We start from the raw sequence: 26,270 nt of genomic DNA on the forward strand, positions 1-26,270 counted from the left end.
ATGATGGCAATTGAAGATACCCCTGTTAAATTTTTATGCCAAAACCCAGTTGATTGTATGTTTACTTTTTTATTCAAAAAGATCATTATGCAAAGAGGCTGCCTAAAGGCTGATTTTAAATCTTTGTGGTACACTCGAGAAGTATGCTTATGGAGCAGCACAGTAGATGTGGGTCAAAGCTTATGCCAGGTCAGAAATCTCCCTGTTGTGCATTGCAGTTCACCAGCTGCATGGGGAGACTGGAGTGAACAAATACTGCTCTGACAGTTTGGTCACACTGGGCATCAAGATATAATGGTCACTTCAAATGTCACCATATACCACCAGTTTTAGAGGTTTTGATTTTTTAATATGCCCTGTTTTCTTCATTTGCCACCTTTAAAAAACAACTGTGGAGTATGAAAAATTAACCCAGTCCTTGCTCAAGTAATATTTAAGGGGGAATTATTAAATATTCAAAGCTGATGGATCTGCCCATTGATCTTTAGCTGGTTGGAAGTGGAATGGTTGTATCTGAATAGTGGTTTATAGAATATTAAATCACAAGATGCTTTTTCCTCACTGATATGGAAAGTAGCTGTAAAATAATGTTCAAAGTGTCTCCTTACCACAAGCCATCATTCATATAAAGATAGCACTATCAAAATAGTATTTTTAAAAAAATTGAGATATCAACCTGTTTTACCATTTTACTTAGATGCGGAATTGGTGATGTATTACCATTTGTGCTTAATGACACTAGCTATTTGTTATTAGCTAGTATCCTCCTTGTAGGTACAGCATGAAGCTCAAAATTTATTATGGTTCCCTTGCTAAAACAGTTTTGGAGTGAAGTAGAAGTTTGATTCTACAAATTTCCTCAGGCAATGGAAAAAAAATGAAGTCTTGTGGCCTGGACTTTTATGAATTGAAACATAAACAATGACACATCAAAGAAATAGGAAATATTTGCAATTACTGAGAAGAAGCAAAGAAGTGTGATGAAAACTCAGACTGCTTTTTCATAATCCAGATGGGTAGGAAGAAAGATTTATGCAAAAGGCTACTTTAATTTTCTCCTTGCTACTTATTTTCTTGTCACTTTCCTTGAAAGCAGGGTACTCTGCTATAAAATGACTACTATAAAAGCCTTATTAGTTTAGACAGAAATTACTTCAGAGTCAAGTATTTTAAACAACTTTTGCATTCCTTAATATTAAGCATTTGAAGTATTTATAGGTTTTTCTACTGTTTTGTGTCTTTATTTGAAATTCTCCCTGATAAAAATGTGCACATAACAGTGTTAAATGACATCTGACCTCTTCTCTGACTTCTAGTCATGTGATGAAAAATGCTTTTAAAATAGTTAAGTGTAAATACAGGAAGATGACTAAACTCCTAAACTTTTATCTTCTAAAAAATTCCCATCGCTGCCAAAGCTGGTGAAACTCCTCTGATGGTTACAATGGTGGGAGCACAAGGGCAGAAAGGCTTCCAAGTGCCCACAAGCACTCTCACCACTGTACCTACTATCTACCTCCTGCAAATCTCTATTCCTGCCTTTAGAAAACAAGTGGCCACACATTCCTTGTCACACTTGGTCTTCCTCTCACAGAGCTTAACATTGGGAAACTTAACATAAATACATAACAGACAAGGACCAAATTTGTTTAGCAAGATTGCCAGCAGGCTTACTGTACTACCCCCTTTCCAACATTTAAAGAATGCAACTATCTTCTCTCTTTCCTTTCCCATGTAGCTTGAGAATTACATCCAAGACAGTATGAAGAAAGAAATGGTAGAGATCCAGCAAACTGCAGTGCAGAACCAGACTGCAGTAATGATTGAAATAGGCACAAACTTGCTAAATCAAACAGCTGAACAGACCCGCAAATTAACAGATGTTGAAGCACAAGTAAGTAAAGAATTTCAACCTAAAAATGCTTCTGCTTCCCAAATACTACAACTATACATTTAACACTGTTTGGTATTACACACTTCTGTTCAACAATTAGAAGTCAATCATTATCACCCACAGCTCTAGCCAGCTTAATGAAACATTAGTATTTGGAAATACATAGTTTCATCTCAAGCCCAGTGCTGTCACTTGAGTGATTTTCATTACAGTAGTATTTTAAGTAAGTCGAGAAAGACAATTGTTAAATTAATCTTTAAAGAGAATGTATTTAAAACTACTATACTATATCCAGGCATCCGTTGGGTCTTAATGTGCTTTTATACAACCCTCTCATCACCAGGTCTTAGCTAAATGAGTCTCTTCAAAATGTCTTTGTTCCATTTACCAGCTTAATTGCTTTTTTAAACTGAGTCTTTCCTTTTTTATTTTTTTAAACTTATCAAGAGAACGATATCTTTTTAATTAATGTTTTCACAGATACTCTAAGTGGGAAAATGGTTCATTTCCAGCACAATGCACTGTATTGTGGTTAACAAAGGCATACATAAACAAATCTGAGATGAATCAAGAAAAACGAAATTAGGAGGCTGCTAGAAAAGTATATTCACACAGAAGTAAACCTGTCTACTATACATTTCTTAACTTACTTCAAACAAAAACAAAGGGGCTTTAATTGAATAGCATTAAGTACAATAAGACATTCTGTTAAACAGAATGCAGATATTAGTAGAAGGACAAGTCCAATCAATGTAGAGTGGTAAGTATTTGTAGTTTTGCAGACATGGTAGAAAGATGCAAATCTATAATTGCCAAAACACATAATGGATATATCATGCAGCATATAACATTTTGTATAATATAAAAAAGTATGCAAAGCCTAAAATCCTTGTTAGACATTTTACTGTCTGTAGAATTCATCCAAGGAATTAAATTATACTTTTTAACCTAAACCAAGACTTTGAGAACTCTTTGATAAACTGATAATTCACAGCTCTTAGTCATACTGAATTCAATTTTCTGATTGCATTATTCAGGAGCCTAATATTTTGCACATGTTGAGAGAATGTATTTATTCATTCACAGTAATGTCTTTATGGAAATTACAGTTATTTTCTGCTTAGAGGAAGAAAATCATCACTGTAACTTTCCTTCTCTGCTTGAAATTACTGGTGACTGGGTTGAGGCTTAATTAGCAACATAAGGAAATTAACCAAACAATTGCTCTCTCAAGGACACTTACTTTTGGCAATAGTTTTCAATTACACTTAAGTGTGAAATCATGTCCTGAATAACTGTTTAACATGAAGGACATGAGTAATCAATTCTTCCTGTCAAGAAAAGCCAAATTCTGTTGAATTAAAAAAAGCAATTCTAAAACAATGAGAAAATATTTCTAGAAAACATGCCTCAAAGTAATGCAATCCAATACAAACCATAAAGTATCTTCTATGTTTCCTAGTATATGCATTTCTTCATTTAAAGATGCAAATAAAGTGTAAACAATACATAGAGAAAAGGTAATATTAAAATGCAAAGAATGAATTGACTAAAGTGTGGTTCACATGATAAACACTTCAAAATATAATTTGAGATTGAGTAAAATAGCTAGGAGGGAACTACCAAGTGATTTCAGGACTGGGCCAAGATTTCAGTGAGAAACTTACATTCAACACCAGATGGGGAAAACAACTCATTCTTTGAGCCACAACCATGATAGTTCCAGTAATGAAATAAAAATTATCATAACAGAAGGGAAGGTATAACAACAAAGCTAAAGTACATAGTAACTTTTATCAGTTTTCTCTCGTCAGAAACGTAGCATACTACTGAAATATTCCCAATGATATACGGTAGTGTAATAAAAAAATTAGTGTAACTCTGTGTATTCTTCTTCATTCTGATTCTATGAATATTTGTGCCCAAAATTAAGTGTTGAAAAATAGTTTTTAATCATAAGTGCACATAGAGACTTGCATGATTTCACAATGTAACAAAATTACAATTTATTTAAAAGAAGTATTTTTAAAAGAAGTATTTTTTTTTGTAAATTTTTTTAGGTATTAAACCAGACAACCAGACTTGAACTTCAGCTTTTGGAACACTCTCTTTCAACAAACAAACTAGAAAGACAGATTTCAGATCAGACCAATGAGATAACTAAATTACAAGAAAAAAACAGGTAAGTTTGCATAGCCCAATAAAACACTACTCCATTAAGTGCCCTTTTAACAGTTTTAGAAACAAATGTGCTCAAGTAGGAAAATAAGGGTTGGTACACAAGCTCTCCAAACCCATTACAAAGTGTTACCCACACTCATTACAAAGGTCATATATTACTTAAAGCATAGGAGATTCATGCAGGTTTATTCTTGTATTGTTTATATATTGTTCTTCACTATCTAAAGTTCTCCTTTATGTGAGGAACTTAAAGCTAAAACTGAAAAAGTACTTCAGTTGTACCCAATTTATATTCTTCTTTAGACTTATCCAGATGAAGTTGATGTAACCTGATTCAAAGTAATTGAGTGTAACCACATTTCCAAAATTTGATTTCCATGTAGTACACAGCTATCCTAATGATTAACCAGGTCATTGCTACAATTTTTATCTAATGTAGTGAGAAAAATAAAACACTAATCATATTCAACGTTCCTTGAGAGTCAATGTTTTGAAATTGACCAATATACAACTATTACTCCTATCCTTTTCTGTACTTGGCTGTGGTCCAAAGGCTCATACCTTTTTTCAGCTAGTTTCATTTCCATATCACCACAGTCTTATTTTACTTTTGGCAATAAATAGTTTACTATTATTGCTTTTAGAAAAATCTAAAAGCAGCAATAACAGTAAGTTTTCTCCTTCAAAGCAAGTTTTTCAATGAGAACCATATGTGCAAAGTGCTTTTTCTTTGAAAGAATTAGCTTAAGAAACCCAGGAGACATGTTTTGACATTTTTGTTCACTACTCTACTACATTTATATATGTTCCCTAAAGGTTTAATCTAGCAGCTTAAGAAAAACAAGCATCCTTATCAAATGGAAAGCAAAGGAAATACTGATTTTTAAAAGGTCATGTTTTTTGGTGTTGAACTCATCAGACTATAGACTACCCTTGTAACATCCATATAAAACACAAAAGCATTGTTTCTCACCTAACAAAATACAATCTGCATTGAGCTAATCCGCTTGAAACATAATTATATATAAAGTTCAGGATTATTTTTTCAGTAACAGCAATGGATTTTAGGTGAACTTCTCTCTTCTGGCTATGCATCTTTTAACATCAGCTTTCTCAGAGTCTGTATCAGAACAATTAGCAGAGAAATAATGTTCCCAGGCAGTCCCCTAATAATACCAGCTCCAAAACTGGAGAAAGGTAACACATCTTCAATAACTATTTGTACATTTCCCTGTCCTAATGCCATAACATTTATGTTAAGTATATATTTTATTATAAGTATAGGATATTTGGAAAGTTCATCGTTACATCTTTAAATAAGTTTCATCTTTTAATAGGGTAAACCCATGAGAACTCGGTCACTTATCTTTCCTTTAAGAATGTTGAATTATCAAACACCCAATTATTATACTTTTAAAGCCTGCAATACACACTGTAATAGATAATGTTATTTGTGCACTTATATAATAAATTACAGCATATGTATCAAACTAAACTTTCATTTAGTTGCCTACTGCATGCATAGCATCAGAGAATGAAGTCGAGTGTTTATGAAGAAAGAAATTTATATAGCAGGTTTGATTCCCTTGACATCAGCTCAGAATTGTTTCTGGAGAGCCTAACTGTAATCTTTTATTTAGCTTTCTAGAAAAAAGAGTTCTTGAGATGGAAGACAAGCACATGCTTCAGCTGAAGTCAATAAAAGATGAAAAAGATCAGCTTCAAGTCCTAGTAGCCAGACAGAATTCTATTATAGAAGAACTAGAAAAACAGTTAGTTACAGCTACAGTAAACAACTCAGTTCTGCAAAAACAGCAACACGATCTGATGGAGACGGTTCATAGCTTGCTTACTATGATATCGACACCAAACTGTAAGTTAAAGCAGACATGCCTATATTATTTCAGTGCTATTTCCTAATTTGTGTCCATTAGTACCTATAAAGTCTTACAACTAGTTCTGACACAATTCTGCTTCTCACAAAGTCTGTATTTTTTTGCCTTGAATTCTGCATCTGAGTTAATTAACCTACTTTTTAGGGGGGTGGGAGAAACAGCCATGTTTATGTGATTTCTTTTCAACATTCTGTTTATCTTCTCTATTTTGTTGAACCAGTTCTCCAGTGGTTCAACAAAATACAGAGCTGTCAAGTATCTTTCATCTCACATGGCATCCATATGCATGGCAACATACACTCCCTTAACCATATATCTAAGTGAAACTGCATATTGTAGGCCTGCAACTTTTCTTCCTGGCTCACAGAGATTGTTTCTGCCACCTCTCATTGCCTTATGCACATGGAGTTTATCAAAGAAAGGATGAATTATAGTGGCTACTAAAGGCAAAGGAATCAGCACAGGCATAGTTTTTAGCCCTCAAAACAAGAAAGCACCAGGCCAGGGCAGCAGGTACTCCCAAAAGTTCTTCACCAAGGTTTCCTCATTCATCCTAAAAATCCCTCAGCCTAGCAAACTTTATAGGCAATAATCTCACCCCTAAATGCCTGATAACCCCGCAACAAATCATAGCCACCAAGCAGAGCTTCCAGATTCATGCAGATTCATGTGCTCCATAAAAAACCCACACAAGCCATAAACTGAAAGTTATGGCTATACAGGATTTAAACATTCCCTGCCCCGAATTTCATGTCTGATATAGAACCTGGACAAACTAGGACGCTGTTCTAAAAGACTCTAGAATCTGTCACATTTGCCTGTAAAGTTCTCAGGGCTGAAGATACACAAGCATACAGAACCCCTAAAAAGGATTCAAAATTAAATACTGGGAAAAATATTTAAAAGTTGGCATTGCAACTTAAAATACAGGTGGTCTATGATATGTTACTGTAAGGTGGATCACAGAAAAGGAAAAGGATGTTTGGAAGTCCTCACTTTTAGTATTGTCCTATATGCTATATTTTAGGTTTTTCTAAGCAAAGTAAATTCCAAGTTTTTTTCTTAATAACCGACGCTATTCCCTTAAATACCAAGGCTGTACATGTTCCTGCTGATGTTATCTGCTATGCTAGTGCACAAATAAGTAAACAAGTCACAGTCATGTTGGCTACAGCACCATTAAACCCAGAGTGGAAAAAATAATGAGTGTTTGCCAAAAAGACAAAATTAGCAGGGAAAGCTTCTAAGACAGTATGCAAACAATAGAGTGTGGAAAAGCAATTAAAACACTGAATGTGTTATTTTTCTATTTAAGGCAAAGCACTTAAACAGGTAAATAATGAATAAGCAAGCTTAAAAGAACACAATAAGCAACTGTAATATAAGCATGTATTTGTATGGCAGCTAAACCTTTGTAGTAACTGCCTGTGATTGTTAGATTAAATTAAAAGGGAAAATACACAGAACCAACCCCAAAAGGGTCAAATATGAAATATCAGTCAGCAGGCAAAATGCCAGGAAATTCCAATCTCCATAGTTAATAAAGAACTGAACAAAAAGACGAGCCTTAGATTGTTCTGTTGAATAAGAAGGCTTAGACATGTGAAAATGTATTTTTTACACAAATGAATTCCAGAAGGTATGTCTCTTTAGTAAGTTAGACTACTGGCCAAAAGTCATTATTAACATAATCATTTGCTACTTAGTTATGTATGTAATAGTAGTTAATGCATGCATAGGTTGTAATGCATGTAGGAGTCCAGCAAGGGCAATGAGTGGAAGCAGAAACTGTTCAACGGAATGAGATCCAGTACCCTGAGTTTTCTCATTCAACATATTAATAAGTGTTGGCACTTTTCAACCTATCAAACAACCACAGTCCTATCAGAACAATGTCTCTAAATGATACAAAGTAACAACACACATGATAAGTACCTTGATCTGTTGTTTCTTCCAGGGTCAGACATGTTTTTTTGGAACTGCTTTAAGCCAATTCGACCATAAAATGATTCTTAGTAACTTTCATTCATCTCCTCTTAATGCCTTCAATTTCTATTGTATTTTTAACAGCTAAAAACAACTTCATAGCCAAAGAGGAGCAGATCAGCTTCAAAGACTGTGCTGAAGCTTTCAAATCTGGACTGACAACAAGTGGAATCTACACTTTAACAGTTTCAAACACTGCACAAGAGAAGAAGGTAGGATGACTATAAAGAGCTGCATACTGCATGTTAAAAGTTATTTGATCTGGCAAATATGCTATTTTAAAGGCTAGTTAACAATGAAGTTTACTACTTACCAAGTTTTTTTATAAGCATTTCATCACTCCTAGATCTGAGTATCTCACAGGAAGAAAAAAGTCCTTCAGGTGAAATCTTGGCTCAGTTAAATTAATAATGTTTTGTTGTTTGCTTCATCATGCCAGAATTCCACTCTTTTCCCCCACATAATTAATGTAATTAAATCAATAAGGTACTGTAATTTCTTTATAAAATCTGTAACTCCAACAGAGCTGCTCTGCATGATCAGCAGACTCCTGTCTCCTCTAAGTTCTTAGCTCCTTCATATGCCCAAGGCTGTTCAGGTGGCAAAAGGAGGTAAAGTCAGGGGCATGGAAGATTACTCATGGATTTATACTCATGAAAGCAATCTACTAGTACTGGACTCATGTATGGGTTTCAGTTCTTTGTAACACAGAGTTTTAAGGACATTTGTGTAACAACTAGATTAACAGTTAGATACTGTCTAACAGAGAGGACTTTTCTGGAAAATACTGCTCTGGAAAATACTACTACTGCTTATTATAACAGACGAGTTTGCAGTGGTTTCACTAGATCAGTTTAAACTTCTCTATGGATATTTTTTCCCTATGTGTTTAACTGAAATGAACTTCAATGTCAATTTAAGTTAAAGCAGTATGTCATACCTCTGTAGAAGAGACCTTGAGCTAAAGATGGCACTCAGTGGACGATAACCTGGATGCCTCACAGAGATGCTCCATCTGCTGAAGTAAATAAAATGATAAAGCTTCAGACAGTATAATTCAGTTGAAACAATCAATAGAATCTGAAAGGGAGAAAAGTCCCAGGTGGATTGTGAGGATAAAGAACCAAAAATCCTGGAGTGAGCATTTGGAGGAGTGGGGCTCAGATGATGAAGGCATAGCAGGCTGAGGAGGCATATATTATGTGAACAATATATTTCTTAGACAAACACTAAATAATTTCCTGATGTTTTTATTTTCTAATTTCTACTGTAGATATTTCCTTTACACAAGAGAAGGAAATATTTTATGGAATTCCTAAGGGTCTACTTTATTCCATCATAAAAATTAACAAAAAAGGTAAAAAAGCAGTGAAAAAAGAGGTGCAATGTGGAAAAGGAATTGGTGAAGATAGAGAAAGCATTTTTTTTTCCCAAGCAAAGGTTTAGAAATGAAGTTCACTGGTGACTAGCCTTTGAAGTGCCAGAACTTCATTTAGCCCAAGCCAGACTGTGATCTTTACCATTACAAAGCTAAAGGAAATAAGCAATTTGTTTGGGTAAGATCTATAAAATACAACAGATAAAACTTCCAGGGTTTTTTGTAGATATGCTCTAGAGAAATTATTCAGATTCTGCTTCTCTTGGGAAAAAAAAAAAAAGCTGGTTTTCCTTTGGAATAATCTAGTCTAAATGCATCCATTTCAAAAGAAAATTAGTTACGTAAGATGCAATGAAGTGTTTTAGTACACATGAAGCTGAATGGCATCTAATAGCATAGATATCTACAATCACAATTTTAAAAGCTAAAGGAGATGAAAGCTACTGAATCTCTAGAGGAATAGAATGCAGCAGTCTTTGTTAGACATCTCAGGAAGGTTTACATTCCTTGGATCTCTTACTATTACTTGTCTCAAGCTTTTATCTTTGGTTTTAATTTTACTGTCAAATATAGTATATAGAACATGCATATTTTCTAAAAGCAGACACAAGTGCATGATGTATTCCAGAATAAAAATTTATGTCATAAACACTAACACTGCATTTTCAAAAGTACAAAAGTACAAATTCCCTAGACTATAAAATATTAAATGCTCTACATTTGAATATGAAGGCTCAAAATACTTTATGTAAATACCCATTTTGGTAGCTTACTAGGTTAAAAAACATAGTTAAAATGTAATAATTTCACTTAGTATTAAATCAGCCATTTAATAATATGAAAGAATTTAAATCTTATTCTGTCCATTTCAGATAGAAAAAGATAGGGAATGTTTTACTTACCGTATGACACTGAAAATAAGAGACTAAAAAGTTTTAACCTGATGCTGATTTTTTTGTACAAATATGAATGCATAAGAGGAGCTGTCAAGGGAAGTGAAGGTTTAGGGATAATCAACATGTTACAGCATTTTCAACTGTTTATGATGTGGATGGCTACTCAGACCAGGAAACAGAGTGACCTTTTTTTATTTGCCAAAAGTGCTGCACTGCTGTTTATGTTTTCATCTTTTCCTCTTGTAACACCTTCTGACCTCCCAACAGGCTTATAAACAACTTCTGTGTAATCTGTAACTGATCCCACATTACTAACTTGTCTCCCATCATAATCCAAAACTAAGGAATTGCATATGACAACTGAGAGGAAAAAAATTATTTAATTCCATTAATATTTTCAAACTTTCCTGTTCTGCACCAGGACAAAAGCTAAGCCCTTTTAAAAACACTGAATAAAACCAGCAAAATATTGCTGACACAAGGAAAAATGGCAGAGGCAAAACTATGAAAAGTCAATAGTTTTATGTATACAGCAACCTCATGAACCAATTACACTGTAGTTCTTATCTAGTCACATCTCTAGGAGACAGAGATAGCAGAATACAAAATCATTGAATATAATAACTCAAAAGTGTTCAGCCAACAGCCAACAGGGTGACTGCAAAGATGTGGATATTGCACTTGCTTTGGTATAAAAACTGCAGTGGCTCTTTATACTGATATCTCAGCCTGAGCCTTAACATTCTCAAAGTAGGTCTGAAAACACCCCAAATATCTTCTTACAGTGCTACAGCTGCTAGAACTGTAAGTACTGAAGCAGTTCACAAGATACATCAAATAACTGCCCGTTCCAATTTGTTGTAACTTGAGAGGCTAATCTCTTTATTCTTTTTGGCATCTATTTGAAGACTCCTGCTGCCTGCCTAATCTTGGTATCTATTTTTACTAGTTTTATGAAATGTTACATATCTTTCTTTTGAATATAAAACCTAGAATAGGTTGAAAGGTCAGAAAAGTTCTGTTCTAGTAATGAGTGTTAAGTGAAAGACTTAGACTTGATTGACATGAAATTATTTTGGTGTGGAAAAATTATACTCCCAAATTTACATATACTTTTAAAAATTGTTACTGGTAAGAAAAATCTACATGAGATTTTTATGGTCATCTCTTCTTCAATTTCTCATTATGTTTTTCAGTTCCTAGTGAGTTGCTTTTTTCTTTGGGAACAAATTTGTAGTACCCCAGCATTTATCTCAAGGATCTATAATGTCTCTTAAAGCTAGTTGTCTTACCATTCACTTTAAAAAGTGGATACTGCCTGTAACAGGAATATTTTATGAAAGACATTCAGAACCATTCACTATTTATATTTTAATCTCATTAGAACAAAATAAAGTGCTATTTAAACGCACTGATTTCTTCAAAGTATCAATTCCAACTAAACTGAAATTTAGACAAGAGGCATAAGGGAAATTGCATGTAACATTCAATAACCATCAATTAACATCTATAATAGCAATATCAGACTGAAGCCATGCCTCAAATAAATTGATACATGGCCTTCCACTGTATGTAGTTAAAAACTGCATATATCAGAGAAGGGTGAAACAGTTCTATTCTCCATCTGGCTGCTTATACTGTTCTTTTAAGTGGGGTTAAGCTTCGGAGTCAACAACTTTATCTACAACCAATGATATTTGATAATTGTAAAATCAGATTTTTAACTTGTTTCGATGCTTAAAAAAAGTATCTGCATCTCCTTTAGCCCATTCCTAGTATCCCTCTATAGCCCTCTGTGGAAATTAGTTTTCACATATACATTACACATCATGAGTTAGCCTTCTAAAACAGATTGATCTTCTCTTACAATACCTTATCTTCAGACTTTCCTTTGAAGGGATTTTTTTTTTTTACTAAATTAATTTATATGCTATTATCAAATTTTTACCAGTCGTTGAATTCAGATGTTAGTAAAGCCAAACAAAAAACAGGCTTTGAGGTGTAAGGCATTGCATACATCAGTATAAATTGAGGTTCCTGCTTTCAATTAAATTCCATTCACAATACGCACTTTAAAAAGTAATCCCTTATCCAACTCTTTTCCTTATTTATTTTATCTTCCCTAAAAATCTCCAATTGAATGTCTTGTGATTCTCTGATGTTAAAAAAGTCTACTGCATGCTTAAAGTACAGTATCTGCTTTGGATTTCCAATGTGCTACAGCCTATTGAAACACTAATATAATTTATATTTGCAGCTCTAAAGACTTTCTTTCCCTTCAAAGGTCTGATGCCTTTCAACTGTGTATATGACACTGCTTGAATTATAAATACTCTGTTTGATTTATATAAATATATATGTGTGTGTACAACATACATGCAATACACATACCCTAAAAGAGCCAACTATACTGAAAACTTAGTAAGGAGCACACTTTACTTCCCAAAATGACACACATAACACTACTACAGGACAAAAGGAAACTGGCTTCTCTGAAGTCATACTTTTTCAATGAATTTCCAGGATGTCTAACAATTCAAAGAGCTCAAATCTGCTAACTGCTAACACTGATAAGACAGTCACCCATAGAAGATGATGAAAAAGACATACAGCTTCAGTGTCACCCAGTCATAATTCGGGGAATTTATAGGCATGTTCTGACAAGCAGTAGTTAGGCAAGAAGTAAGACTACTGAGAGGACTGTTAAACAAAGAAGGAAACATCAAAATTCATAATGAAATACTTGCCTAGTTTATTTAAAAATTATTTATTTAATTACTCTACAGATGAAATATCCTATCAAAGTGTAAGAAGTCAGATCTTGCCTATACTACTATAAATGAGAAGACACAACTTCAGTTAATGGATGAAAGATCTAGAATACAGATTAGAAGTTAATGTAGTTTAATACCCAAACTAGAATTCAGAAGTTTTCAAAGATGTGAAGTGATTCTGAAGAAGGCTCTGAACTTCAGTATCTTGGCAGAAAGTGGTCAAAAAAATTAAACTTCCAAATGAGAAAACATTAACTGAGAATGCTCCAAACAGGAATACTTTGACAAGAAATTCAGTATCTTTCTTAAAGATAGTATTGATACTAACATGCAATTTAAAAAGATACTGACTTCAGTTTGACTTTCACTGTACTGTCTTACACCAGCTTAGCTCCACTGACTTCATACATCTAGTTATAAGTTCTGTTAGTTTCAGAAAAGCAGAATTAGATGCAACAATTTGAAATCCTTTCCCACGAAAAATTGTACTAGATATTCTAATATTCACAAAATTTTCTTCTTAATTTATCCCCCACTTCTCCCAAACATCACTCCAAAATTCCCATTCATTTTCAAAAGGTTTTTTTCCCATCAGCACCTCCACAGTATATTGGCACTTTCAGTATTACCTTTCACCTCTGACACTAAAGTAATTTAATCTGGGAGATTGATTGAAGAAGTCACCTATAAACTTGAATTTTACTGTGCCAGGGATGCATTTATTGGGTATTCTAAAACTGAGTTCAGTGAACTGCTTATTACATGTCAGTCTTTTCAAATTTTTAGCAGTAACTTGGTAATTCAAAGGTGATTTATGAATATTTGGAAACATCTCATAGTTGTTACTTTTTTGTTCGAGCATAGAAGATGTTCATTGCAGTCTGTATAATAACATGGCTTTAAGACACAACTTTCAGATAATACACTTAGATTTAACTTTGGAGTCAGACCATTTGCAAAGGCATTGAACAATGACTGTGATAATAAAAATATATTTCAGTTTGCTCATTGCCTGAGTTTAACAGTATCTATACTCTGACAAGTCATGGGAATTTTGAATGGATCTCTCACAAAAAAGATAGAGAAGTGAAAGGTGTAATTTGTTAAGGTATTCTGCTAAGTGTGGTATTTACTGAGGAATCACATCTTTTTGTGGACAACCACAACTGATTCATATGAAAGCTATGAAAACCTGCATTTTTAGGTTAACTCATATTTTGCACACAACTTGCCACTATATAGAATTATGCAAAGTACATGATTTCTGGTTTTGTTTTACTGTAAATGCACGCACTTAGGCTGTTACATGCTTATTCTGGTAGGCCTACTGTGACATGGAAAGTGGTGGAGGAGGTTGGACAGTTATTCAGAAACGAGAAGATGGCAGTGTGGACTTCCACCGGACATGGAAAGAGTACAAGATGGTAAACAGTGTTCTCTGAAGCCTTAATATTAGTTGTTATTATTATTTGAAATCTAATATACTAAAATTATATTAATAGCATCCTTAGAATGTAAGCAGCTTTAAAAAGCTGTATTTATCCTCAGATGCTCATTTAGAAAATGTCAGAGTAGTGTAAGTTGTTTGCCTAAGCAGACTTGCAAGTGTGTTATTTGTTTTTAAAGAGAAACCTTAGTTTTCTTTAATCAACTGTTCCATCATATGTCTACATTTTTGAGTTGTTTATATTTGTGTTTCTAGTGGCAACAGTAGAAACTACTCCAAATCTACTAAGTTATATTGATTCACTGTTTCAGATTCCTGAGGTTGTCCTTGCTGAAATCAATTTTTTGAAATATTACAGATCAATAACCCTCATGGACACAGTAAAATTCTTAGTTGACAGGCTGAAAACTATTAAACTTAAAAACTGATAAAGTGATAATTTCAAACTCAAAGGAAAAAAATCCACCCAAACAAAGCTATTTAAATATACAACTTGAATTACAGGGATTTGGTGATCCTGCTGGGGAGTACTGGCTGGGAAATGAGTTTGTTTCTCAACTGACTAATCAGAAGCGTTATGTTCTTAAAATACACCTGAAAGACTGGGAAGGAAATGAGGCATATTCATTGTATGACCACTTCTCTCTAGCAAGTGAAGAACAAAAATACAGGTAAGCAGGAAAAATCAGATCTAAATAAAAAAAAGTTCTAATAGTAATCTTTCTAAACTGTGTAGATGCATGGCCTTATTCCATACAAATCATTATTATTTTCCAATTCACTCAAAAAATAATGTTTTCTCCATTTTTCATCTATTGCCTAAAAAAAATTTCTTTTTCCAGAGGAGAAAATGTATGCTAGTATTTTACTAGTGCACCCTGGATGAGTATAACACACAAAATGCAAAGATGATGAGATAGTATGGAATAAGATAGGATACATGTGCCCATACAGTGGGTGACAGTGCACAGTCATTAGGACAATAGGAACCTGTCTCCAGCTGCTATCAAATCCTGGTTCCCTGCAATAAATACATTTCCAGAAGGTGGATGACTAAGATGAATTATACTGCAAGGATTTTCCTTGTCAGTGACTTTGAGGAACTGTTCTGTTGTCATAAAGAGCACACTGAGGTGATGTGGCCTTATCCTTCCATGACCTGCTGGCTTAGATTCTCAATAACTCTCCTACTTGTGAAAATGGAGTAAATGTGCATTTCACTCACCAACAACTTGTCAATTTAATGGACCTATTATTTATCCTCTAATCCTGTAAAATGTAAAGGTTCACAATTTCTTCTTAATTCTTGGTTAAAATAAGAAATAATACAAATTTTAGATAAATACTTTATATAAATATTATCATAGTATGATACACTTTAAATAGTATCATAGCATTATACATTTTGAAATAGTATCAGCCACAGCTGAAATATATGGGCAGTTCATAGTTCATTCACCAGCCTCTCTGTAAATGCAATAAACAGTTTGATTTATTATAGAAGAAACTAAAGACTTCACAGTATAACAGATGCTTTCCTACTATATGGTCCATGAAATGTTTCTTTGTAAGAGTCTTATGGATTCATGGAGTTTTGGGTGACTGGACAGAAAAACTGTCTCCATTTAGATGAATTTCTCCAAGATCTCTAGCAACTATTTGTTGTAAATAAAGTCGACCTGACACCTGAGAGAACTGATGCTGTTATTTCAACTCAGGGCTTATATGCAAACAAAGCAATTCAAAACTATCCGCATCTGTCCCCCACAAAACGTTAGATCTTAATGCCTTGGTAGTATTTAGTTGTCTCAACTCCAAAGTAAATATTTTTTCATCTGGAAATAGTCAGAATCTACAGCAGAGATTTTTTTTTTTTTAAGTAATGCTTTAAAATACTTAGAAGGGCAACCTTTGCAAAATGGGTGATTACCCTTTCCCTTTACAATATTAAAATGTAATTACTGAAAACTAAGATAGTAAAAGCAATTTTATTACAATATGCAACCAAACAAGGAATTCATAATAAACCTGAGTGGTTTAAAGAATATATTTAACATTATGAAAAAGAAAAAACCAAAGAAAGTATTCAGTTAAGAACATCTTCCATGCCCCATCTCTGGCAGTGTTTAAGGCCAGGTTGGATGGGGCTTTGAGCAGCCTGATCTAGTGGAAGGTGTCCCTGCCCATGGCAAAGGGGTTGGATCTAGATGATCTTTAAGGTCCTTTCCAACTTAAACAATTCTATGATTCTGTGATCCATTATATTAAAAAGATTAATACATTCTGAATGCTGGAAAGATTATGAGTTGGGCCATAAAACTGAAATTTCTTCATATTAAACTGAGATCAGAATTGACTTTGTTTGAATCAAACTTCCTGATCTCAAAGCTATGACGTCAAACCAGGTTGCTCAGGGTTTTTCATTTGGGTCTTGATAACCTCCAAAGATGGAGGCACAACTTACTTTTCTTTCTTCATGGTAAAAAGTTTTTCTGATATCCAGTCAGAACATCTCATTTCAATTTCTATCCACTGCCTCTCATCTTCTGTTATAATAAACTGTACCTAAAAAAATTTTTTATTAATAGTAAGTAAATAATACTATGCTTATATTAGACTCCAAATGATATTTGAAGACCCAGCTCATACATTATACTTGGAACCTTTAATACAGTATATGTTAGAAATTGGCTTACATAATTTTGAACTCATCTTAAGAAAAACCAGTAATTTTTTAAAGACATTTTAAAGAAAATCTGTAATGAACTGATCCTTTGAAACCAAAATGAATAACAGTTAATTAATTTATTAAATTTTAAAATAGGGAATATAAAATGGGTTAAAATAATTTGTTAAACTACCAAAGAAAACTTCTGCCATAAGCAGAGAATTACATGCAAGATGAAGACTGATTGAGGGACAAGGTAATTCTCCTCAGAGAGTCAGATCTCCTCTTTAATCAAATAGAATACCTCTGAGAAGCACAAGCTATTTGATACAGAAATACAGTCACCAAAAAGATACTGTGGGACTAGAGGGTTCAAGTCCTTCCAATTCAAGGTAACACAGGAATAGCTGTGTAATTGCCCTGCCCAGTTCAGTGCCCTGTGTTTCTCCCCATTGAGATTGCATTGGCATCTGTGCAAGCAGATCCCAACAGCAGCAGCCTCACTGAAAGCTTACCCTGCCAGGGAATTGAAGCAAACTGAAATACTTGTGGTGAGTTAACACTAAAATTTATCAATGATGTGAAAAGGATAAGTCATTAGGAAAGTGGAAAAGGAAATACTGAGAAACTTCTAAAATATCATTTACTAGCTCAGAATTAATACTCTTGGTAATGTTGTTACCTCATATATGTGGGGTTGTAATGCTAAATTGCTGTGTTGTCCTAACAGCAAAATAGGAATCAAAACAGTTTTGTTATAAACTTTTGAACTTAATAAAAAAAATTGCATGTGCTGTTGCATTGAAGTACAACAATGTTCTTTCGGTATTAATAAATACATGAAAAATCATAAGAGTTACTATCTACTTGTTCTCGTTTTCTTCTAGTATGAGATGAACAAACACATGTTCATTAGAATATTGTGCTGACCATTTCTGTTCCTATAAAAACATTGTGCTGAAAAACATCTTACAGCAGGACATTGGCCAGAAAAGAATTAAACTATTTGAACAGGATATTTATTGCAAATTATTCCATCATTATTTTGCAGACAACTACCATCAACTTCCACGTAATAATTGTTTTTCCATTTCTCACTTCTACAGGATTTACCTTAAAGGACTTACTGGGACAGCAGGCAAAATAAGTAGTATAAGCCAACCAGGAAATGATTTTAGCACAAAGGATGCAGACAATGACAAATGTATTTGCAAATGTTCACAAATGCTAACAGGAGGTACGAATGTTTTTATGTTTCTCAGTCTTCCTATTTTTATTGGCACTGAAATTGTCTACGAGATAAATAGTGATAATTTTCACTATTAAAAAAGTTCAAAACTCATGGATAGAAATACTAGTATGGTGACTCCAAATGAAGTATTTTATCATTTGACAATGATAAAATTTTTGTTAGTTAAAATAAAACAAGAGAAGTTAAAACTGGAGGCAAAATAAGTCTCTGAAGTTGGGGTACAAGAAAATCTGTAACTGTGGAACTAATCAGAGACACAGCAGACTCCTCTTTCAAGGAATGAGGTAACATTCAGAGATCAAAACACAACTCCCTGCAAAAAACCTGTTTCAGAGATTCAGCTTGTCAGTGAAATGGCTCCTGATTCTTCAAGCATAAACCCTTTCCCTAACTACCCAAGAAGAAAAACCCCAAGAGCTGCTGTGTACTGCACGTGCCACAGAAGGGTACACGAATTTAATTCCTTTTTTCAATATAGTTATCAAGTGGTAAAGATACATCACAGATATATCTACATTTTTCTAATGATTGTTCAATAGTTATATTTGAGTTCTAGATGGTATTTTTATCTTCAACTACACAAGTAATTCTATATAATTTGTTAATCTAAAATTCCACATTCTGAAATGTAAACAACTGCATTGTAGATTTGGCTTCTCTTCCTGTTATCTTTTAAGCAATTGTTCATTTTCCTACAGCACAAGTTGCAAGAAAAAAAGACAGCTTTGGTTTATCCAAAAGGATAATTGGAATGCTGCCCTGCAAAACAGAACACACACACTATTGCCACCATAACAGAAATATAAAAATATTATTATATTAATAAAAACAATTTTTTCTTCTGACCCACTAACAGGTCAGGACTATAAGGATACAAAATAGGTTTGGGCTGCTTTTTTCTCCTTTTCCTTCTTCCCAAGTTCCAGGAGGTTTTGAACTGACCTGCACAGAGAACTGAATAATTCCTCTAGAAAGAATTAAGAAAGGAGTTTAAGTCTGTGAAGAACAGTTTACCAAAGAATAGGTAAAACCAAAGGCAACTCAATATCATTATAGTTCAAGTTGTGTTCCACCCTCAGACTGTCAACAGTGTTTGATGTGGATAATAAATTGATTGAAGACTTTCCCTTCTCAAATTTCAAATACAATGTATTGCATAGGATTCAAGAATATGTAGTTGATACATAAATACACTTCCTTCCTGAGTTTGAGGCAAGTATTTTATACTGACACTTCCAAATCATAAGAACAAAAAACTGGGTTTAGATTTCTTTCCCATTTCCAGACGACAAAGTGACCTTATATACTATTTTGAGAATTACTTCTGCTGATGTTTGTCTTCTGTCTTGCAGGATGGTGGTTTGACGCATGTGGTCCTTCTAACCTCAATGGAATGTATTATCCATTACGACAGAATAACAACAAGTTTAACGGGATCAAGTGGTACTACTGGAAGGGCTCGGGATACTCGCTCAAAGCTACAACTATGATGATTCGACCAGCAGATTTCTAAATGCTTTGTCATTATGTGAATTATGTATTGTACAGTCTTCAAAGACTTATTTCACCAAGCAACTTGTCTCATTTTTTCAAGCCCAGAAACATGCACTAGTGTTCTGAAGGGGTCAGTTCAGTACAGTTCCTGAATTGCAATCGCCTTGATCAGCTGCAGCTCATATTATTCAACCAGACACAAAGTCTAAAGCATCAACCTGATATAACAGTGATTTCGCCAAATGACTCAATAAAAAGAACATCCAAGAAACCGTCAGACAACTTAAGGACTCTGTTTTACTGGTCATTTATGTTATGTATGTGATCGTAAATAACTGGAACTGTGAAAATACCCTAAAATAGTTTTAGAAATATGCGTTTTGCCTCACCACTGAACTTTAAACATTAATATAAAACACTTAGCTAGATCTAGAACTATTTATCTTTCTGTGTCATGTGTGCCCTTTATGTACATAAAAAAAAAAAAACTTTCCTGTAATTAGCTCAATAGTGTAGTAAGGGAATACATTCTTTTCCCCCATAGTCTCCTAAGCAACTTCTTACACTTATTTGAGGATTTTTTTCCAATAGCCTGTATGACAATGTTTAACAGAGGACAAATAGCATTTAAGTAGTTTGCATTTATTCTTGGGAAATACAATTTACAAAAATCATCATTTTTTTCAGTCTATTTCAGTCACTATCTTTAAATTACAAAAATCCCTACAAATTAAAATATAGCATGTATTCCTATACATTTTTATGAAGATTGCACTTTTTTTCTTCCCTTGTCATTTACCTGTAAAATAACTGAGCAGTATTTTATAAACCGAGACAACGGCATCAACACCAGATGTCCGGTTGTCTATGACAATAATCATTTATCACCTGGTGCTGTAATATATCTATATGTTTTGTAAAAATAACCTAACTGAAAAACATATGCATGTTCTTTGATACAATTAAATTTATGCTTATAACTTAAGATACAAATTACTACATTTTAAAAACAGGAAGAAAAATAATCTGAAAGTTACCTAAGGTCACACTATGGGTTTTTTTTTCAGTAAGGTTAGGACTTCTCCCTAAAAATTCTCTGTAGGTAGGCCCTCAATGTACACCACAATGTGAATAAATTACTCTACTGGGTGATCTTTGCTTTTTTTTCCCCTTAATTTTATTACTATATGCTTTAAAATTGTGTACTAAACACTGCAGTTCAGACTGAGAAGGTATTTCTCCATAAATCACAATAATTTAGTGGAGGTTTCTCTCCAAATTAAGTTTAGCTTTTTATTCTCCTGCTTAGTCTTTGCCTAATATTTTTGTACAACTGATTTCAGCAGATGACTGAATTAGTTACAATGCAAGAACTTAACCCAAAACAAAACAAAAACCCCAGACACATTTCTGGAGCTAACTTAGCAAAAGGTACTGTAAGGGCAACACAGCTTGTGAAGGGTCTAGAAAAAATATCTTATGAGGAGGGGGTGAGTGATCTGGGATTGTTTAGATGGAGGAGTTTCAGGGGGGACCTCGTCACTCCCTACAATCACCTGAAAGGAGGTTGCAGTCAGTTGGGGTCTGGTCTCTCTTCTACTGTGCCTGCAGTGAGAAGCCCAGAAGAAATGGCCTTAAGCCATTAATCTCCCACAGGGGAGATTCAGATCAGATATTAGAAAAAAAAAAATCAGTGTTACAGTGGTCAGGCATTGGAATAGGTTGCTCAGAGAGGTTGTGGAGTCATTATCCCTGGAGGTGTTTAAGAGGCGTCTGGATCTGGCGGGTGATGTGGTTTAGGGGTTACAGTGGAAGCGCTGGGTGGATAGTTGGACTGGATGATCCTGTAGATCTCTCCTAGCCTTGATAATTCTACGATTCTGTCTTGAAAAAAGTAAATGATTTTGAGAAAGATGGAAGAAATCTCTACATTTTATACTGACATTAAAGCTGCTGTCAAGAGTACCCCACCACTCACACCACCACCCTTCTTCTTCACTGCAAATGTGTCACTCACCATTACTAAAGTGTAGCAGAGACAAAATAATATTTCTAATATTACTTCATGATCTTATTTTATATAAACCTAAAGAATGTAAATTAATAGTCACTGTCTGAAGAGTTGCATAAAATAATCTCAATGTATTTGAAATTACTGCTTAGTATTTTATTGGTTTTCATAGCAAACTTGTAAGGATATGTATATCCCAAACTAAAAAAAAAAAACTTCTCAAAATTGCCTTCATGAATTTCCAAGAGATGTCTTAGAGAGCAAGTCTCGAAGAGTCATCACACTACTAGAGAGGCTACACACACCAACAAGCACACAGTATGCCAAGAGAAACCCAAAGAGCTGTCATTTTTCAGCCTAGAGGAGAAAAGGGGAAGGGGAGAGACCTTAATGGTGCCCAGAAGTGCCTGATTGACGACATAGAGAGGACCAAGACAGACCCTTACTGGAGGTGCTCTGCTATGAGACAAGAGACAGGGACAAGAGGCAGTAAATACAATTTGGAATTGGGGAAAGTTAATTTTCCTTTTAATTTATTCATTTATTACCATGAGGGTGGATTGGACAAGTCCCTTGGAGCAGAGTGTTGAACTAGACAACCTTCAGAGGTCCCTGCTAATCTAAAATACTTTATGATTCTATGAAATTTAAAAGAAATGCTGAGTCTACATTATTGCACTTCCTGTGTTGCTACATTTAATCAGACAACTAAAGAAAATACTCCCAATATTTGAGATAGTAAGCATATCCAAAAAGCTGATAAAAACAAACAAACAAAAATCCCCCAAAACGTTCTTAAAAACCATGATGGAATCTGAATGCTCAACCTGGTAAAGAAAAGTAGTGCTAACTTCTGGTTGACATTACATTTCTTTATTTTAGTAAGAAAACACTGTATGACAAAAATAATTTAATATTGCATGGCTAGTTTTAATTTGTTGAAAAAAAGTTTATAAAATTTGAGGCGTTCTGATGACTGTTCTGGGAAAGTGATCAAAAATACAGATGTAGACACTGAATAAATTGTTTAATGAGACTTCATTTTGGGGGAAAAAGGATCAATTTATCAGCACAAATGTAAAATTTTAGAGTGAATGTCTTTAAATGAAGTTTCATCTAAAGGAAATTGCATGGCTTGAATTCCAAACGCCACAGTGAAGCAACAGGAGGACATGTCAGAAGGAAGGCAATAAAAGGAAACAGAAGGCTGCAACAACTGCTTTGGACTTGCTACAAACAATTAAAACATAACAGCAAGGTAACCTCTACTTTTAATTCCTTCCTGTAATCAAATAAACAGTTTGTGAAACTAGAATGCACTTCCATTTGCTCTAAGTACTTTTTAGGAAGCAGGAAAGAAACAAGGAAAAAAAGCAAATAAAACCACCATTCATGTTCAAATAATAATTGCATCTTTTAAAAAAATACGGTATCTGTTACAGTAAGAAATGAGAGTGACCAAAGAAGGGAATGATTGGAATGGTAATGGAAATACCGCCTCGGACACCAACTTTGTTCCTTTGCAAGAACAGCAGATTGCAAATAGAAGTGATTCAGCACAACCCTAACCTCCCTCAATTTTACATTCTCACCATCTCTCAAATTCTGCTTACTTCTGCTTTAGGAATAAAACCTCTAAATGGAATCTAAAATACAGCCCCAAGAGGAATCACTTGTAAAGAATGCTATGTACATTGTTACTGATAGCATACTTTATTATTAATCAAGGTAGTCTGAAAAGAAACAGAAAACTCAAAGCAACTTAACATGAAATTCAGTGTCGATTTTTTCATAGAAATACAGAAAAGGGAAAAAAAAGAACGTGCTTCTTATTTATTTTTCACACTTTTACCATTCTTACTCTATTTGAATACATAAAACAATCCACTTTCTCCTTTTAGAAAAAATATGAAATTATAATGAATAATTAAATTTCTTTAGGCATATTTGAGAATAACTGCTAAAGTTTCCCTAAACTTTGAGAACATACAACTTACAATAGTGAAATAAAGCTTCATGTTGAATATGTAAATTTACCTAAGTTATAGATTTAGAAAGAATCTTAAACAGAAGTTAATAAAATTGCAGTAAAAATAAATTTCATACCCCATTAACTGTTCTTTCTTCAAAGCCTGTATGAAACTTTGAGAAATAAATTGCAGACATGAATTCAGTAGAGGGAAAATTATTGGAATGACTGACTAGTAACCAAATAGAATTCTACTTGTTTTGAAACCAAAATAAAATTCCTGTTTAATCAATTACGATACATGAAGTGGACTGAGGTCTACACAGGTACATCATGCCCCCACATACCCACTTTTGCACTGGTTCCATTTTCAGTACTTGAGAATGACTATTAGAGGCAGGAAAAATGCTTCATTTTTTCCTACTTAGCAGTTCTAGAAGACCGCAGTAATTTTCCATTGCCCAAGTAATTTCTGGGCCAAAAAAATTGAGACCTGCATGACCTGAAAATCTTTCCATTTGGCAATAACATGCCTCTCCAGTTTGTATACAGGTACAGATAGAAATAAAATTAAAGTACATTAATACTTCGATGAGATGCTGGTTTATCCAGGTGTTAATTGGTGAATCAGTATTTTGCATTTTCCACATGTACCAAAGTTTTTGCACACATTTCAAAAAGTAGTGGACAAAGAAGAAAATAACTCCTCACAGTACTTGCTCTAAAAAAATATTTTTCTAGTAGGCTTTCTTATTCACAAAACCTAGTTAGAGGACAAATCATTTCCCAGATAAACAAAAGAAGGTTCACAAGCTTAAAGGACCATTACACTTACAGGAGCCACAGGGAAGCTGGATGAAAGCTCATATGGCTCCTCTGAGATCCAATGGCCTAATTCCAAAGACCACAGAACCTAAAATAAAATAAGTGGTAAGTAGAAGCTTAAAATTTCTAAAATAAACTTTCTGAATGTGCAGTTAGAAGTGACAGTGCTGTTACAATAGTTGGTTTGCTATTTCATTTACCCAAAACAAATGATTTGCTGAAAAATCAAGAAATCAGAAAGATACCAATTTTATAACTAAAACAAACCATTGAAATATCAGTTGTACTTCTATGGATAGCTATATTAAATTTTAAAACAGTGTGAAGATATTAGAAAAGTCAACTATTTAAAAATCACAATACATAGAGCAAAAATTTGAAAAGGAAAGTCATAATATATCAGTTTTGTTCTCTCAGCTCAGTAATCCCTGAACTTCACAAGGTTCCTGTTGGCTCATTTCTCCAGCTTGTCAAAGTTCCTCTGAACAGGAACACCCATCTGGTGTATCAAATACTCCTCACAGTTTTCTAACATCTGCAAACTTGCTGAGGGTGCATTCTTCCCCATCATCCAGATCATAAATGAAGATGTCAAACAATACTGGATCCCTACTACTGACAAGGATTATGCAACTATTGCATAGAATCCACACTACATATATAAATCATCCTGCAAACAAGAATAACTCAATTTCTTTCTCCTTGGTATCCTCCTTTATCAGTGTCATACTCTAGAGCAAAAAAAAAGACTGCAGAACACTGACTCTCTAGAAAATACATAATCATTTGTGTTCAACTGAGCTCTGAAACACTGGATCAATATGATCTTTAGAGGCTAGTAATCCTAATTCTGTGGACTACTTGCAGACTTCTGTTCTCATTAGGGCCAGCACCAAATGGTCAACAGAAAAAAACAACTTAAAATGGCTGTATTTTCAATTTCTGAAATACAGTATTTTTATTATTTTTTTTCGCAAAACATTCCCCAAACTACTCCATCCAGCATTTTTTACGGATTGATTTTCAAAACATTCTTCAGAACAATTTATCATAACTTGCAGTTGGTTGACTATAATATTAAAAGCCCCATGGAGAGTATTCAAATACTATCTCTCAATTGGTAAAAGCACTGTCTTAATGGGAAAATGGATAAAGACACAGTCCTAAATTGGCTCCACCCTTGAGTCATATCAAGGACTCCTAATTTGTAGATAGTCTAAATTCTGAAGCCCATTCTAAAGGAAGATGAGATTATTTTCCTTATTGGTTTTATCAGTGGTGAGCCATGAAGCTTCTCAGAGAGGTAAACCACTTGTATCTTCTTTGCCACGTTTGTCCACTGTCACTCAATTCAACATCTTTTCCCTTTTACAGGTATTGAGCTTCACAATATCTCTTCTATAGTTGCCATCTGGCACCCCTTAAGTTGGAGTCAAAAAAAGAAATGTTACCAACCAGCAGTGGGACACCCTGCTGTTCCTAGAGCAAGCTAAGCTAACTGAACAAGAAGCATACATATACCCCCCAAAATGGGATATATGGAATTTATCAGAAAGCAAATCCCTGTTTTAGGATAATTCTACCTCTCTCATATTTTTCC

The 26,270-nt window shown here is 34.1% G+C and overlaps 2 protein-coding genes across 3 annotated transcripts in view; one reads left to right on the top strand and one right to left on the bottom strand.

Moving 5' to 3' along the window:
- The window catches only part of ANGPT2 (angiopoietin 2), a 43,310-nt gene extending 20,393 nt beyond the window's left edge, over positions 1 to 22,917 (top strand). The window contains exons 2-9 of one of the 2 annotated variants that reach the window (XM_069011474.1): positions 1,739 to 1,894; positions 3,955 to 4,076; positions 5,716 to 5,948; positions 8,041 to 8,168; positions 14,327 to 14,428; positions 14,956 to 15,122; positions 18,226 to 18,356; positions 19,724 to 22,917. In XM_069011474.1, coding sequence (XP_068867575.1) covers positions 1,739 to 1,894; positions 3,955 to 4,076; positions 5,716 to 5,948; positions 8,041 to 8,168; positions 14,327 to 14,428; positions 14,956 to 15,122; positions 18,226 to 18,356; positions 19,724 to 19,884 — 1,200 coding nt within the window. In that variant the 3' untranslated portion in view covers positions 19,885 to 22,917. The remainder of the gene's footprint in view (positions 1 to 1,738; positions 1,895 to 3,954; positions 4,077 to 5,715; positions 5,949 to 8,040; positions 8,169 to 14,326; positions 14,429 to 14,955; positions 15,123 to 18,225; positions 18,357 to 19,723) is intronic. The other variant, XM_069011475.1, reaches the window with a different exon arrangement.
- The window catches only part of MCPH1 (microcephalin 1), a 61,593-nt gene continuing 44,252 nt past the window's right edge, over positions 8,930 to 26,270 (bottom strand). The window contains exon 10 of the mRNA XM_069011473.1: positions 8,930 to 8,974. Within this exon, the coding sequence (XP_068867574.1) occupies positions 8,955 to 8,974 (20 nt within the window). The 3' untranslated portion in view covers positions 8,930 to 8,954. The remainder of the gene's footprint in view (positions 8,975 to 26,270) is intronic.

Source organism: Aphelocoma coerulescens, chromosome 3 (genome assembly GCF_041296385.1).
Source record: "Aphelocoma coerulescens isolate FSJ_1873_10779 chromosome 3, UR_Acoe_1.0, whole genome shotgun sequence".
In the NCBI taxonomy this organism is placed as follows: domain Eukaryota; kingdom Metazoa; phylum Chordata; class Aves; order Passeriformes; family Corvidae; genus Aphelocoma; species Aphelocoma coerulescens.